The following is an 18,598-nucleotide window of genomic DNA, read 5'->3' as shown; positions in this document are numbered from 1 at the left end:
CTATTTACCTTAAGAAAATAGAATTTTCCAACTTCTGAGAATGCCTCCTTCCTCTAAATTTATCTACCACTTTCAAAGCTACACATGCATGTTTTATTTTTATGGTAAACTCATGACAACAAGTTGGCAAATTATCGATTATCTATGAAACTCATGCAAGAAAGGTAATTTTAACCTGATTTGAAAAAGTGAATGTGTAGGTGGTATACATATATGAAATCTCCCCACACCCCTCTCAAATTATATACATATATATGATAAACTACATATATGAAATAAATTATTATTTAATATATATATAATAAATTATTGGTGTTTATATTCTTGTTCTGAAAGAAACCAAGTATCAGTTTTTAGACTTATAGGCTTATCTATGAGCTTAACTTAGACAAGTGGCTTTTTCCCCATCATACTTAAGTCTTTTTAACGGACATGTGATATGCTAGTCTGTGTCCAAGCTCACCTACAATTTCTTTTCTCAGAAGACGAGGCACATCTGCCACCTGCTCTACTCCGTGTCCCAGCAACAACTGTCGAGCAGCATAAAGATTGATTATCAGTCAAAAACCATTGCACAACACCAGATTTTGGTGGGTTAAGCTTGCTGATCCAGCAAGAGATGGTGTGAAATTTTCAGGAGTGTGTGCCAACATTTTGGTGCTAAAAGAACAGCAGTGCATGTCACAGTGAAACACAGCCAAAGATACGCAGACAAAGCAGAGAAGTTTTTTGTTCTAGACTTGGCTTTAAAAGGATAAAAGAGAAAACAAAAAGTAGGAGGAAATTAGTTTGTACATTTAAAAATCATCCACCAAGCTTAGTCACGTGTGTAACATTGTTATTTTAGGCATACATGTCCAGATCTTCTAAGAAGCTTAGCTATAAATAATTTTTATATATCTCTTGCAAAATACCATAATCATAAGAACGGCAAGTACTTCTGATTAATAAAAATAAATGAGGATCTTAAGGAAGCATTTATTACATATATATCTGAATATAAAAAAGTCACAGAAACATTTACCCACAAAGACTCATGCTTTTATACAAGCAGATGATTCAATGAATACAAAATAAAGGCAGCCATATTTTAAAGTTAAAGCAAAATTTGAAAAATATATGGGTCTACACTACGGCATAGGTAATTTTCACTGTGTATTGTAGCAACAAGTTTCTTTACAAGGACCAAATTACCTTGAACTTTCTAATGAATTCAAGAAATTATTTCCTAATGATCAAGTATTCTTAAAGAGATAGAGATCCTAGTATCATTTTATATAATAACATTAATAGAAGAAGAATTTTCATCACTTCATCTGTAATGAACTTCAGAATTACTTTTCTTCTACTTATGCAATTACTGCCTAGACTTGCCTTTGGTTCACTGGCTTTACAGCAGTTGCAGGAAAAAAAAAATACTTCTAATAAGGTATAAAAAGCAGAGGGGAATACAGCAGTTAGATACACTGAATTTGTATGGCAAAGTTCTTATGTCATTTAAATGTGATTACCATATACAGCACTTGATAACAGATCCTGGGTATGACATGCTTAGAAGAATATTCTTAGACAGTGGTACTTTTATTTCTCTCTTAAAACAGATTCTTTCCCACTGAAAAAAAATTTTTTTTTTAATTTTAGAAAATCTCCACATTTCTGAAATGTTAGAAACAATGGACTTTTAAAAAAGACCTTACCTACAAGTGTGTCTAAAATATACATATTCATATTTTGTAAATGTAAAATATATATATATACATTTCAAGGTTAAAAGTCAAGCTGTAGCATTTATCTTATGAAAAATTTCATTTGGAAAATCACATGTATATAAGAATTATATGTTCATTACTGGCCACATTTTCAAAATTATGTTAATGCCATCTGAAAAAAGACCAAGAGTGTAAGTGAATAAATGATACTTGAAACTTTGAACTATTTTCTGAGAGAATAAGTCTAATGAATTATGTCTGTTGAGTGTCACAGAAACTAAACAGTAAATTCAATAATCTCTGATTTAATTTATTATATTTTCACCATTTAACCTCCTGCAGGCTCCCTAATGTCTATTCAGATCTATATTAAATTAAGCACCAATGCTAATGAAGGGCAATAAACGTGGCTGTCAGTGGATTTTTCTTTCATTAAGCACATTATCCTCTTACTGAGCTGTAAATGCGTAAACATTAGTTTTGTTAAACCATGCAAAAAAGACAGAATGAAAATCATTTTTTAATTGCACCCCTTAAGCAATTTACTGTGGTGGGGGGGTAGGGTGTTTTTTTTTTTTTTTTTTTTTTTTTTTTACCTTTAATTTTTTTGAATGGATCTAAAAAGGGCTCTCCCGTTGAAACATAAACATCGGCTTCACAGGGTACGTCTTCGGGTTCGAGGGCTTCAGTGCCATCTGCCAAGAATACTCGTCGTGCAGCCATGTTCAGATGCAGCTTTTCCGTGCACTCCTCCAGCAACTAACAGAAAGCAAGAGGTAAGAGAAAGGGATTGACAACAAAGAAAGTAACACATTTCCGCTAAACAAAAGACGCAATGATCAAATAGAAACCCACTGAGCCACTTGCCAAGTTAAGTAACTCAATAACTCCGCCAATATGGTTATTTTGTAGCAATTGAAAATATACAAATAGGTTAATCACAACACTGAGAATATTTGATTCTCAAATTCTACTCCTTGAACATTCCATCATTTTAACAATGCTATAAAGATATAAAGCCATTGTATCTGTTTAATTAAATATACTACTTATATATTGATAAAAAAAGGAATGAAATGCCTGGGAGGTCTATGTATATACATATAAGCAATTTACAGATACAGAAAATTTTAAACAATAAATTTTTTCTTTCTCACTTTTCATAGATAAAGAGAATAAGGGAAGAAATAAATCACTGAAAACTTTTGGACACCAGTTACCAAGGTGATGGTTGGTACAGTAACTTTGGCAAAAACTGTTCTAGATCCATTTTTGTAAGCTGTTACTCTAATCACTCTGGGTTGAAGTTTGTATCTTTGAGACAATCTATGCCAATCCTGGTCCAACTTAAATTTTAAAGAAGAGAACTTTGCAACTCTGAAGAAAAAAACACACAACAATTTGTGCACGTTAATTAGTAAACATATTTAAGTAAATATTATCCTGGGTATTTTCTACAGATATAAGCACTAACGATTGTTCCTAAATATTCCTCAGAAAAAAAACTTTTTATAGGATAAGATTGTCCATATATACTTAAATATTTTTAAAAAATTTAATACATGATAAGTTTGCCAAAACTGTTCATGTAAAACACATATCTCAGAATAAACCGTTTAAATCATTTTACTATAAAGCATCACAACACTCATTTTTAAAAATTATACATATATATGCTATATTCTAACAGAAAGCAAAAAAAATAGTAATATGGTCTTATCATCATGAAATAGTAAATGGCTAAGATTTTCCCTTAAGTTTTCATGTTTATCAAAGTTCTTCGATTTTTTTTTAAAGATTTGAAATTCAAATACATCATACTAAACTTTTCATTCTGAAGTCAATTTTATTGCTTTCATTTCAAATTGCTTGGGGGCAGTAAGAGAAGATTTCTAAGTTTTGTTTTCAGTCAAAACCAGTTTCAATCCGTATTATTTTTCTCAGCAAAAGTACATGTAAATGACTAACATGTCATACTTTTTACTTAAGAGTTCTCTAGCTAACCCTAGTAACTCCTAATGCCACAGCAGCAAAGTAAACATTTTAAAGTAAAAATGTGAGATAAATTAAAACCACGATATATCCACATATTTGAACATATGAAAATAATGTGAATATCAGTTTCTTAGTTTAATTTTTATTTTTATCAACATTTTCTTCTATCCATAAACTTAAGTTAACAGTTTATGATAACAATCTTGATGTGAAAACATACACAAAATGGTTTGTTTTTTTTTTTTTTTTTTTTTTGGTACGCAGGCCTCACACTGTTGTGGCCTCTCCCCTTGCGGAGCACAGGCTCCGGACGCGCAGGCTCAGTGGCCATGGCTCACGGGTCCAGCCGCTCCGCGGGATGTGGGATCTTCCCGGACCGGGGCACGAACCCGCGTCCCCTGAATCGGCAGGTGGGCTCTCAACCACTGCGCCACCAGGGAAGCCCCCACAAAATGGTTTTATAAGTTCATTTCAATTTGATTTTATTTCAAATATTGGTTAAATATCAAAAGTATGCATTTCTACTTTTACACAAATATCTGGTAAACCAAGGTATTTCATGGTCTTAGCCTGATTCGGCTTCAAATATTCCTTTCAGAGTTTCATATTATCTGCATTCAAGTGTATCTCATGTTTTCCCCAAGTGCAATTAGCAACATTCTACTCAGGTGCTTTCAAAGAAAAAAGTAAACAAAACAAAAGCAGAAACAAAACTCTAGAGATGTGTTACATTTTAATGTTTGAAACAGTCAACTGAGTCATTATAAATTCTGCTCAAAAGAAAAAGCTTCAACAGTCAGTTAAAAAGAACAGAGAACAGCTTTGATTACCTCAGTTGACCCACTGGAGCACTGACAGGTCTGTTTCTCTTGGATGCTGATATAAAAAAAGAATTGTTTTTACTGTTTGATTTGTAGCTATCTGGGTCTGATATTTCATCATGGCTATGATCTGATGCTGTTTGATGTATGGAGCAATCTTGAAGTGCTGACCCTTCTGATGCTGCCGCTGAATGTAAAAGTCTGTTGGGGCCAAACTGAGGCTGCAAATAATCTTCAGTAGGTTTAATAACTGCTTTTGCCTGGGATGACATAAACTCTCTGAAAGAAACAATGCAGGGAAGAATACAGTGAACTGATGTGTAATCACTTATTAACAGCTACCACATAATAACTAGTTGTGTGCTATGTGCTAGACAAAACATTACACACTTAGACAGTATTTTGCTTAAGCCTTACAATATCCCTGGGAGGTGGGTACTATTTTTATCCCCATTTTACAGATTTAAAAAGTTGTGGCTCAGAGAGGCTAATTAACTTACCCGTGCTCACATAATCAGTAGTTGACATGGTGGGAAACTGAACGCAAGATGTCCTAAAATAAAACCCACATTCATAACCATTACATTTAATCACTTAATGAAACTAAAGAAGAAAAATTGTGTAATGCTTGAAGCAATGTTAAGTAACATTTTAAAATTCTTACATTGATTTATTAAACACTAGCACTCTGTTAAGTATTAGTAAATATAAAAATTAAAGAGATGTGGCTCCTACTCTCAAGAAACTTGCAAACTATCCCCTAATAAAGAGAGAATGTATGTTAAATAAACTGCTTAGAATGCTGGGTGTATATTAACCTTAAGTGCAAAAAGAATTCCTTGAAGGCAAACTTTTGTGCGTTGGAATAATGTTGGTAAAGTCTTTACAGCAGACCTGGGATTAGGTGATAACTCATCCTGGTTTGCTCAGGACTGTCCTGGCTTTGGCACTAAAGCCACACATCGCAAAAATTCCCTTAGCCTCAGACAAATTGGGACAGTTGATTACCCCACCTGGTATTTAAGCTGAAAGAGTAGTATTTAGATGAACTAAATACTTTAACAGGGGACCACATGACCTGGGATGATATGTAAATCTATGCAAATACCAAGTCAGAAAGATGGAAAATGTAGAATTGCTGGCATGGTAAAATGAAACAAGCTTAAACATATTTGAGAATACTGAGCTGTTGGGCAGAGGATCAGCCGTAGAGGACAGTTAGTTTCCATGTATTACTGTAATTGGGGCTATTTTTATACCAACCATACCTGCCACTTTCCAATTTGCTAGTTCCTCAATAGTTCTTATAAGTAATATAATGTAACCTCCCCATCCACACAATTACAAAATAACACATGCTTAGTGTGGAAATCTTGGCACGAACAACCCCTACTCCAAATTTTTCTCATCCACACATTTCATTATAATCACAATTATTTCATCTGGCCTGTCTTCTTTATGTCCACAAGGGTGTAAAATGGTTTATTATTTCCTCTGAAAGAATGGAAGGTATTTATGTGCCACAGGGTAAATGGCTGCATGTGGATGAGAGTTGACACAGCGGGTCAATGGAGCTCAAACACTGGGATCCAGGGCCTCCCTGGTGGCGCAGTGGTTGAGAGTCCGCCTGCCGATGCAGGGGATACGGGTTCGTGCCCCGGTCTGGGAGGATCCCATATGCCGCGGAGCGGCTGGGCCCGTGAGCCATGGCCGCTGGGCCTGCGCATCCGGAGCCTGTGCTCCGCAACGGGAGAGGTCACAACAGGGAGAGGCCCGCATACCGCAAAAAGAAAAAAAAAAAAAAAAACAAAAAAACACTGGGATCCAAGCAGTTGTATTTTGTTGTTGTTGTCATCACATGTTTCTATCCCAGTCTGCCCTGGACTGTGCATAGCACTGAGGAGAGAAATGGCCTTCCCTACATTCTGAGGATCCACCCAGGTTCATAACTGTGGCAAACAGCATCTTGAATGGATCATTGGACTTTAGCTCTGGCTGAGGTGGGACCTCCCTGCAAACTACCTGAGGTACTCAGATATTGATGGCAGTGGGGAGTGGTGGTATATGGCAGCAGTCATGTCACACTGGTGGTGTTTCTGCAGCAACAGCAACAGAGCTGCAAATGGTCACTAAACTCTTCAACCTGGGGGAAGAGCAGTAAAGCCAGGAGGAAAGATCTGCAACTCTCATAATCAGCTCCCAGTGCCCATACACAGTTACTTGGAAAGAAAATTCTTATGTAAAGAAAGAAAAGGAATTCTCTACTAAATGCAGAATGAGGTGTCTTTCTTTTTTAATGAATGCATTTTGTTTACTGTCAAATATTTTTACAAATATACTAATGATTTTATGTAATAATCCATTATTCTACCACCACAATGCAAAAAGGTTATTAATTTTTCCATATTCCAAAGCTTCAACCACATCATACCTTTATTTTAATACTTTGCCTTTTTTACTTAACACTGTTTTACAACCATTTTTCAGATTGCTATATGGTCTTTACAGATTTTACTGGAACGTAATATTTTTGTCAAGCATATTTTGCTTTTTTTCCAACTGAGTCGTTTAAGGGTTATCTATGATTTTTGTCTGCTGGCATACCTTTCCCCTGTATTATGGTAACAGCACTTGCATCCTTTTGAGAAACTATCCATCCCTACCCCTCCCAACTCCACATGATTCTGGTGGGATTAGGAAAATAAATTATATGAGATTTACCTGGTAAATGGTAAAAAGAATTAAACTATATGGTTCTATCATATATGTATTTATTACTTACTTTTCTCTAGTAATTTATATGTAAAAGGGGAGAAAGGGTAGTTTTTCATGTTTAAAAGTCACTACTATTTCACCATCTTTAGTCTTCAGCTTTTTTTTTTTTTTTTTTTGGTGGCACTGGGTCTTCATTGCAGTGCGCGGGCTTCTCATCGCAGTGGCTTCTCTTGTTCCGGAGCACGGGTTCTAGGAGTGCAGGCTTCTGTAGTTGTGGCTCGTGGGCTCTAGAACGCAGGTTCAGTAGTTGTGGTGCACAGGCTTAGTTGCTCCGCAGCATGTGGGATCTCCCCAGACCGGGGATCGAACCCGTGTCCCCTGAACTGGCAGGCACATTCTTAACCACTGTGCCACCAGGGAAGTCCCTAGTCTTCAGCTTTGATTTATTTTATCAACACTGAAGACAGGTGTGCACTAGTTCTTACACACTGTGGAACTGTTCTTTCTTATAACAACCGATGTGTTTCCTAGTCATTGTGTGTGTGAGAGGATGATCACAGAACTTGGCAAAGCTAACTTGTCCCACATGGGAATTAAATTCACACACATGGTTTGTTAAATTAATGCTGGAAATGAGGGTGTTAGGATCATTCAGTTTGCAAGGAATAAACAGGCATCTGGGTTTCAAGTGATAGAGCTTATAACAGGATACACAGAAAGTTAAGAAAGGAGATAAAACCACTCTAGAAGAGCACAAAGAGAATTAGAAGACCATTTATTGCTCTCCAGGATATACTAGTGACTTAAGAACAACTCTAGACCATTTTTTTGATTTAATAACCTCATCTCTCCTTCTGTGTCTATCTGCTTCCTCTTTGTACATCTCATTGCGTAACCTATCTCTGTTCTCCTCCTCTTTCCTCATGGCTTCTGCTAACTTCCTCTACGTATCTCCCCATTTCTATACCACATGACTTTCTGCAGACTCTCTCTGTATGATACATTCAACTCCCCCAAAAGTTTAATTTCATCACTACCCAATATAGGACACCCCTGTTGGATAGAACTCTCAAGCTGGACAACTTCACACTGGCAAACGTGTGGGTGGGAAAGTACCCATCAGTGGCCAAAAAAACTATGGATAGGACAGCAGGATAATAAGGTACAGAGGAGTTAAAGTAAGATGGGTCTCAGATGCCTCCCAAAAAAGGAAAACGTAATTGGCAGGGAACTTGCATGGCCTATAGTGAGATAAGCAGAGATACTATAAATTTAATTGATTGAAAAAGTCCTCACTAAACATATCACACAATTTAAATTACTACCAGATGTGTTTAACGATCTGTTTTCCAGGCAAGTTTATTTTATATTAAAAAGATAAAATGTTTTAAAAAACCCACTACTCAAAGGCTGTTTTGATATTTCTGGTTATTTTAGTTTTAGCCATTCACTTTTTTTTTTAAACATCTTTATTAGAGTATAATTGCTTTACAATGGTGTGTCAGTTTCTGCTTTATAACAAAGTGAATCAGTTATACATATACATATGTCCCCATATCTCTTCCCTCTTGCAACTCCCTCCCTCCCACCCTCCCTATCCCACCCCTCTAGGAGGTCACAAAGCACCAAGCTGATCTCTCTGTGCTATGCGGCTCCTTCCCACTAGCTATCTATTTTGCATTTGGTAGTGTATATATGTCCATGCCACTCTCACTTTGTCCCAGCTTACCCTTCCCCCTCCCCTTATCCTCAAGTCCATTCTCTATTAGGTCTGCATCTTTGTTCCCATCTGGCCCCTAAGTTCTTCTGACCATTTTCTTTTTTTTTTTTTTAGATTCCATATATATGTGTTAGCATATGGTATTTTTCTCTTTCTGACTTACTTCACTCTGTATGACAGTCTCTAGGTCCATCCACCTCACTACAGATAACTCAGTTTCATTCCTTTTATGGCTGAGTAATATTCCATTGTATATATGTGCCACATCTTCTTTATCCATTCATCTGTCAATGGACACTTAGGTTGCTTCCATGTCCTGGCTATTGTAAATAGAACTGCAATGAACATTGCAGTACATGTCTCTTTTTGAATTATGGTTTTCTCAGGGTATATGCCCAGTAGTGGGATTGCTGGGTCATATGGTAGTTCTATTTTTAGTTTTTTAAGGAACCTCCATACTGTTCTCCACAGTGGCTCTATCAATTTACATTCCCACCAACACAGCAAGAGGGTTCCCTTTTCACCACACCCCCTCCAGCATTTATTGTTTGTAGATTTTTTGATGATGGCCATTCTGACTGGTGTGAGGTGATAACTCATTGTAGTTTTGATTTGCATTTCTCTAATGATTAATGATGTTGAGCATTCTTTCATGTGTTTGTTGGCAATCTGTATATCTTCTTTGGAGAAATGTCTATTTAGGTCTTCTGTCCATTTTTGGATTGGGCTGTTTGTTTTTTTTGATATTGAACTGCATGAGTTGCTTGTATGTTTTGGAGATTAATCCTTTGTCAGTTGCTTCATTTTCAAATATTTTCTCCCATTCTGAGGGTTGTCTTTTCATCTTGTTTATGGTTTCCTTTGCTGTGCAAAAGCTTTTACGTTTCATTAGGTCCCATTTGTTTATTTTTGGCTTTATGTCCATTTCTCTAGGAGGTGGGTCAAAAAGGATCTTGCTGTGATTTATGTCATGGAGTGTTCTGTCTATGTTTTCCTCTAAGAGTTTGATGGTGTCTGGCCTTACATTTAGGTCTTTAATCCACTTGGAGTTTATTTTTGTGTATGGTGTTTGGGAGTGCTCTAATTTCATTCTTCTTCTTCTTTTTTTTTTTTGGTACGCAGGCCTCTCACTGTTGTGGCCTCTCCCGTTGTGGAGCACAGGGTCCGGATGTGCAGGCTCAGCGGCCATGGCTCATGGGCCCAGCCGCTCCATGGCATGTGGGATCTTCCCGGACTGGGGCACAAACCCACGTCCCCTGCATCGGCAGGCGGACTCTCAACCACTGCACCACCAGGGAAGCCCCTAATTTCATTCTTTTACATGTAGCTGTCCAGTTTTCCCAGCACCACTTATTGAAGAGGCTGTCTTTTCTCCATTGTATATTCTTGCCTCCTTTATCAAAGATAAGGTGACCATATGTGCATGGGTTTATCTCTGGGTTTTCTCTCTTGTTCCATTGATCTATATTTCTGTTTTTGCGCCAGTACCATACTGTCTTGCTTACTGTAGCTTTGTAGTATAGTCTGAAGTCAGGGAGCCTAATTCCTCCAGCTCCGTTTTTCTTTCTCAAGATTGCTTTGGCTATTTGGGGTCTTTTGTGTTTCCATACAAATTGTGAAATTTTTTGTTCTAGTTCTGTGAAAAATGCCAGTGGTAATTTGATAGGGTAGCCATTCACTTCTAATTGTAGAGAAATTGAGAATGTAATATTGTGATTTTAAGCCCAGTCTCTGGACCATCTGGCACAGTAGTTTGTTGTTGATGTTGGCACAAAGGGATATGGGCTGCAAGATAGGATTGTCCTCCTTGATGCCAACCTTTAGAGTGAGCAAATAGCTGCCAGCATGATTATCCCATCATCGTAATACAGGACTTTTTTTTTTTTTGGCTGCATTGGGTCTTTGTTGCTGCACACGGGCTTTCTCTAGTTGCAGCGAGTGGGGGCTACTCTTCATTTCAGTGCGTGGGCTTCTCATTGCAGTGGCTTCTCTTGTTGAGGAGCATGGGCTCTAGGTACGTGGGCTTCAGTAGTTGTGGCATGCAGGCTCAGTAGTTGTGGCACACAGGCTTAACTGCCCCGTGGCATGTGGGATCTTCCCAGAACAGGGCTCAAACTCGTGTCCCCTGCACTGTCAGGCAGATTCTTAGCCACTGTGCCACCAGGGAAGTCCCCATAATACAGGACTTTATTCCCCCTTCAAAATCCTCCCCATTTATTTCTGAGTCCCTAAGGTAGTGCACTATAAATTCCTAAAATTGCCTCCTAAGTCCCTATAAAAATCTGTTGGTGAGAGTCATAGCCGTTTCGCCTTACTACCTCACTGCTGCCACTGGTCATCACAAGAGCAATGAGATCCACATGGAGGTGCTGCCTTGTAGTATTCCCCAAGATTCCAGTGCTTGGAATGCCAGAACAGTTCAGTACAGAGGTGGGAAGAAGAGACACCTCTCTAACTCTATTTTATACTAAGTCACCCAGACACTGAAGCAGGTGAAGTTGTAGGCAGAGTCCCAGAAAGTCTTCATTGAATAGTTTCATCAGCCCTTTTAGCCCTTACCCACTCAGTTACAGGGACACTAACCCAGCCCACAGGCTAGATAAGGAATAAATAGTATATCATACCCTTCATAATGACAATAATAGTAACAATACTAACAGTTAATGACTACAAAGCACTTATTGTGACAGTCACTGTTCTAAGCATTTTACTTATATTTACATTTAATCCTTACAACAGTCCTATATTATATTCTTCCTTTTACAGATGAGTGAACTGAGGGCTTACAGAACTTGTCAAAGGTCACACAGCAGGCAGGTGTCAGAGAGAGGATTCAAATCCAAGTAGTCTGGCTCCACAATATCTATACTTAACTATCGTCCTATAATATTATTCCCATTAACCCTAAAATTTCCTTATTTTCCATTAGTTAGAAAATTGAAGTTCCTATTCAAAAAAGTTCAGGAAAACAGATGGCTACTACAATGGAACTGAAACTTAAAATACAGGAGAGTAATGGGGAGGTGGGCAAGGAGGTAGTTCTACATTAGCAGCAGTGAACCAGTAGTGCTCTTGAGCCAATAAAGCTCTAATATCTAGATGGTATTTAAGTCACCACAATTGTAGTCTCCCTATTTTTCTTTCTTTCTCTTGTTTCTCCTCCCCTTTTTATTTTAAAAGACCCTTTTCGCCCCCTCTGCAAAAATCTCTTAAAAATCCCATGACTTTCAGATTTATTAAAGTGAATTTCCCTCCTCCTCCAGATTTATATACATCTTTACATAGTTATTCTCCTTTCAAAGACAGTTTTTGCCTTTTGAGAATTTAGCTTGTTTACATTTAATATATATTCACAAGGTTATCTCCTTCACCAGGACAGTCTTTGTCCTTTGAGAATTTACCTTCATGCTTATGCTTTGTTTTCTAGTTTTATGTTCCTTTTCATTCTTTTCTTATTTTCTCTTGGATTAAATAATACTTTAAAAAATTGCTACATTTTCCCCTTGTATTAGGTTGTATGCCACACTTTGTTTAACCTTATTTTTAGTGGAAACATTAGATACTACAATATAAACCCTTGTCTTATTAAAGTTTTACATAAATGACTAACATATTATTTTCAGACAATGCAAGAATATTAGACCATATCATATCCATTTATTGCTATTTCCTCTGGCTGGTGAGCAATACTTTTTTATTCCATTTTTCATGGATAGGTGCATCTATCTTTCACAGCTCCTGGTTTTATGCAAGGAACTCAGCTGCAAAATTCTGCTTGCATGGGTCTGAGGCTTTGCACCCTGTCCTCTCTGTGTTTCTTAAGAATTTCTAATTATGTAACTTTTATATTATAATTTCTTTTAAGATCTTCATTTTGTTATAGCTGTCTTTTATAAAATTTGATAAGTTGTATGGTAGTTTTCTTGGACTTCGTTTTTCCCAACCAGAAAATTCTTAACCAGGAATTCCATGTGGATTTCTAAACCAACTGTTTTAGGAAATGATCTTTTATCCATAAAATAACCTCACTTTGTCTTCAGTTACTGTTGAGGCTTTCTACCACATTCTAGAACCTGGGCTAATTTTATAACACAGATCTTCTTTTTAAGCTTTCTATGTCCATCTTATTATCTTGTCCTGAAGTCTATGATAAGTCTCTACTGTGAATCTTTCATTATATCTGTAATTCACATATACACAGATTTCAAGAAGTTCCCTCTTCAGTAAGACTTCTATGCTACCTTCTTGTATAAAAATGTTCTTACTTCCTGTACATTCACATCTGCCCTGGTAGGTTTGATAGCTGAAATCACTATATCATATTGATCCCTTCCTACCGTCTAAAATGCTAGACCCTCAATTTCCGTCAAATATTCCAATCATCGTTGTATTACTTACTCTTCTACCACTGGTAAAAATCATTTTTACCACTGGTAAAAAATATCCTTTTCTAGCCTGAAATCTAAAAGCCACTATATTAGGTTGATACAAGAACATCAATCACACTACTTTAGAATATATCTTCTTAAGGAATATTTCTTATCTATCTACCTATATTAGTTTTCTATTGCTGTGCAACAAATTACCACAAACTTAGTGGCTTAAAACAACACCTATTTATCATAGCACAGTTTCCATGGGTCAGAAGTCTGGGCAAAGTTTAGCAGGAACCTCTGCTCGGGATCTCATAAGGCTGAAATCAAGGTGTCAGCTGGGGCTGCAGTCTCATCTGATGCTCAGGGTCTTCTTCCAAGCTCATTCAGTTTTTGCCAGAATTTAGTTCCTTATAGCTAAAGAACTCATAGTTACTATCATCTTCTTTGAAGCCAGGGGAACTCACCTTTCTGACTTTTCTGTCTCTAATCTCCAAACTCTCATTTAAAGAGTAGATCTGGATATGGGGATATATGTATATGTATAGCTGATTCACTTTGTTATACAGCAGAAACTAACACACCCTTGTAAAGCAATTATACTCCAATAAAGATGTCAAAACAGAACAAAAAAAGAGTAGATCTGATTAGGTCAAGCCCACCCAGGATGATCTCCCATTTGATTAACTCAAAGACAACTGATTATATGCTTTAACTACATCTGCAAAAATCTCCTTTGCCATATAATGTAACCTAATCATGGGAGTGACATCCTATCATATTCACAATCCCACCCACACTCAAGAGGAGGGAATTATACCAGGCATATATACCAGGGGGTGGAAATCTTGGGGACCAGATTAGATTTCTGCCTACTACACTAGCTATACAATTATGCAGTCTTGACTATCCATTTTTTATACCAAATTTAGATCCAGATATTTTATTTTCTGGAAAATTCAAATGCAACTACTTAAGATTAAATTTGGTCATCATTAAATACTGAGACTATTTTAAAGAATGTACCACAGTTTCCGATGGCAAATCCAAAGAGGAACTCAAGAAAGTGCTTTGAGAAGTGGCATTGTTATCAGAATAAATTACTACTCCCTAAAGTAGATATTTTCAAGGGGGTGGTGGTGTATTCATTTGTATGTAAATGTTCTGCTATATTTCATTTAAAAAGCATCAGCTACATCATTTCTGAGTTAGTTTATTGTCAGTTATTGGAAATAGATTATTTCTTTTAGCAACTGAATAATTCTTTAGAAATTAGGTCATAAAAAAGAACAAAGAACAAATGTGGTTATGTGTGTCTATACTACAAACATATACAAGCTATGTAAATATTTAAGAATTTTATGTGTGTTTAGAGAAAGCTGAAGTAAAACATGTCAAAACTTAACCTTAAAGAAGTATGGATAAAAAATTATTGGTTAATTAAAAACTATAAAATTTTAGGTTATTGAATCTTTTAAACAATTTCTACGTATGATACAATGGATATGATAAATCACAGAATTACAAAGCTGGAAGGTACATTAAGAGATTAACTAAGCTTTTATCCTTTTCTGAAACAGTACTATACCTTATCTACATATAGGCTTTCTACTATAATCAAAAAGATTATCAGAGGCAGATCTTAAACATTGTGGAATTGACAACCCCCTTAATATCTCAGTCTAATATCTAATTATGCTTTACTCTCTGTGGTTTCCATTAAATCTAATTTACAATTTTTGTTTCACAAAGCAACAACTAAGTAAAGGTGTGAGGTCTTAAAGTATAAAATTATGCCCAGGGAGGAGTATAGAAAAAGCAGATAAATAGACCATGACAAGATTTAAAGGTATGATTCTAGTTTTGACAAGAGCAATTTTTCTTCTCATTTCTTCTGTTTTAATAGCATTAGTGAATCTTAGTGGGTTTTTATAGCAACTTGAGGAAAACTCCTAATAAAGTCATACTTGCCACTCTCTTACTCAAGGACTTCTAGCAAGTGGTGCCGTCATTGCCCCCCTGTACCATCCCTCAGCTATAATTACACCACATTGCCTTCCACCGTTCTTACATGTATGCCTTTTTGTCAATGGTGTTCACTCAGCTGATCTATACCCATTACTGTACACCTTTCAATCAGTAAGTATTTAATAAATATTAATCTGAACTCAGTGCTTACACTTTCTAAAACCCCTTCCATAATACAATAATTGTCTAGTGGAAGAGAAATGTTATATACGTTGTCATGAATATAAATTTACAATTACTGACTATGATTAGTACTGTGAAGGAAAAGTCTTGGCTATCATGGGGGTCATCATGAGTTCAGAGGTTAGGGACATAGAGAAAATCTCTACAAAACTGTTCAAGCTGGCAAGACACATGCGAGGAGTTAACCCCACGAGATCCTAGTCACTCCTTTTTCCAAATCATTCCCCCAGGTCCTGTGCAAGAAATGATGTATTGTTTTGCATATTGATATGTTTGCTTTGTGATTTATTATGTGATTTCAGATGATTTCATATCCCTCTCTGCAATGGTAAGATCCTTGTTTTATCTCTTTTCACTGTGATACTCAACTAGCGACTAATATGCAGGAATTGTTCTTTGATAATTACGACATCATGCAAAGGTGTGTCACAAAAATGTCATTGATAAGAAACATACACAGTTTAAGTAGTAAAATATAATAAAGCCAAAGCTAAGAGTTATGTCGTGTAACATTGAATATTTATCTAAGAGTCATTCCCCCCTTTAGATAAAAAGCCTAAGTTATGTTTGAATATTCACCCTCTTATGCCCATGGAAGGCATCCCCTGATCAGCTCCAGTGGGTAAATACTCAGTGGTCTAACACCAGTGATGCTAGTTCCATTTCCCTTGCCTTGTGCTGGTTAATTAAGTAATTTTGGCCAATGAGAAATGAGGAGAAGTCTTTTGAAGAAAGGTTTTTTTGCCCTAATAAGAAAGAGATATAAATGCTCAAATATCTGTCTTCTTTAGTTGGATATTGTTGAGTGAACATGTGATGAGCCTTGCAAGTAGGAGGAGTCAAACCTAATGATCTAGCCAATATTCTGAAGATGGCAGAGCGCAAGATACAAAGAGCCAGGCTCTTTGATAACCCAGCAGAACCATTGAATTTAACCCTAGAATTGCCCTGCCTCTGAAGTTCCTGTTACATGAGACAGTGGACTGTTCACTTATTTTTTTTTTTTTGCGGTACGTGGGCCCCTCACTGCTGTGGCCTCTCCCGCTGCGGAGCACAGGCTCCGGACACGCAGGCCCAGCGGCCATGGCTCACAGGCCCAGCCGCTCCACGGCACGTGGGATCCTCCCAGACCGGGACACGAACCCGTGTCCCCTGCATCGGCAGGCAGACTCCCAACCACTGCACCACCAGGGAAGCCCATGGACTGTTCACTTTTAAAGTCACTTTCAGTTGTTTCCTGTTACTCTCTGCTAATAGTAGCCTAACTTTTACAATCAGATTTCTAATTACATTTGCTTTACTTTTAATTTTATTCAAAATCTTTACTAGTTTTGAATTAATTTTATGATGGGTTAAAATATAAACTATTTTTTTTAAATGTGACTTTTATTTAATCAGGAACACATCACCAGAAATTTCAGCATAGGCATACAATGACATGGAGGCTTTTTCCCCTGTTTTTTGAAACACAAAGCATCCTTGGTGAGTTTAGATTTCTACGGCAGAAATCTGCACGTGGCTAATAATTCTATTCATAAGTAGGAAGTGTGGCTACTTTGACAGATCATGGCTCAATAACAAGCATGCAGGTCTAAGTTATCACACAGTTTGGATGTGAATTCAACATCAGGATAATGACAGTTGCCAAGGATTTGTGCTTGCTGTCGCTTCATACCAGTGTTGTCTGTCAAAATGTCTCTTTTTCTTATACAGAAGCCATAGAATTTTTATGGATAGCAATTACTTACAATATACAATGAAGTACATCAAATCTAACAACCACTCTTTAGCCCCTCATTATTTGGTAGTCTCTTTGTTAAATGTAGTCAACCATTTTCATCTAAATTATTTATTTATACTGTATATTTGACAAGCATATATTTCTCGCTTTATATTCTCATGGCATTTAAACCTTCCTGAAGAGTTATGGGTTTTTTTAATATTGTCATTTTAAAAACTTGTCTTTATCCTATTACCATTTTAATGGTAATTAAACTCTCTAATTGGAATAAATACAAATAAGAAAATGTAAACATGAAGGAAAATGACCCTAAGTACATTCAATAATAAATCACCGGCTTAAAATACTGGATAGCAAATAAAAGAAATAAACCCACATACGTTTGGTGCATGGAAACTTGTATAAAATCTGGAGTACACAAAGCACAAAGATTTCACTAATCGTCATCCTACCTTTCCCCCAATTTGATGAAAGAAATAACCTCTAAAGATATAAATAACTTTCTACAATTGCTAGATAAAGTGTGATTTAAACGTCATGGAAAGTGAATAATAGAAGTGGTAATAATATATGTGAACAATTTTCCCCAAATTTTATTCTGAACACTAGAAGAAAATATAATTCTAGTTTGACCTAGAAATATTGGTAAAGATACCTTGATTGCAGAGCAATTTTCAGTTATTTTATAACATATAATAAGTCCAGTTTTTATTTGTAACTCAACAACTGAATAATAACTAATGTATTTGTTCAAATTACACATATACTCTAAAGGAGATATTCAGATATCCAATGTCTGTTAAATTGAACTTGCTCGCTTTTGTAGAAGGAAATCTAAACGAGAAGAACAATTTATAAAATTTGTAAAGGACCCATCTGAGTGTAGGATCAGAGCATAAATCATCCTACCCAAAGGAAAAAAAAGAATACTACTTCTGCTTGTGCAAAAGTGCAAAAGGAATAAAAATAAAGTACATCTTAAATCTAAAGTCAGGGGAGGTTATAAATATTGTATAAGGATTTTCCAGAGGAAATTTAAATTTTCAGAAAGAAGCGATATAGTCTTTTAACATTTTTAAAGTAAATAATATATTAATGTTTGGATCTGTAGAGTTTTTTTTAAGGCTTGAAGGAAAAATCTGAGAAAAAGTTATGAATTATGAAAAGTGTAATTTGTTGGTCAATGGAGGTTGAAAACAGTGAAAGCATTGTCTTGCTTCATTAACCACTGGGCAGTGTTCCCCTCACTTCGTTCTGCTGCTCATCCCATGGTGGGAACTGACAGCTCACCTTTGGAATGATGAGATTACTAA

General features: G+C 36.4%; 1 protein-coding gene across 1 annotated transcript in view; it reads right to left on the bottom strand.

The window, feature by feature from the left end:
• DCDC1 (doublecortin domain containing 1) overlaps positions 1-18,598 on the bottom strand; it is a gene marked incomplete at its 3' end in the record, with an annotated part of 460,818 nt that overhangs the window by 414,980 nt on the left and 27,240 nt on the right. Inside the window, 3 exon segments of the mRNA XM_082627300.1 lie at positions 2,306-2,468; positions 2,930-3,086; positions 4,535-4,804. Coding sequence (XP_082483426.1) covers positions 2,306-2,468; positions 2,930-3,086; positions 4,535-4,804 — 590 coding nt within the window.

Source organism: Mesoplodon mirus, assembly GCF_964341445.2.
Source record: "Mesoplodon mirus genome assembly, chromosome: 7".
Taxonomy (NCBI): Eukaryota; Metazoa; Chordata; class Mammalia; order Artiodactyla; family Ziphiidae; genus Mesoplodon; species Mesoplodon mirus.
The sequence above is the reverse complement of the archived record's forward strand: the minus strand, read 5'-3'. Positions and strand labels throughout refer to the sequence as shown.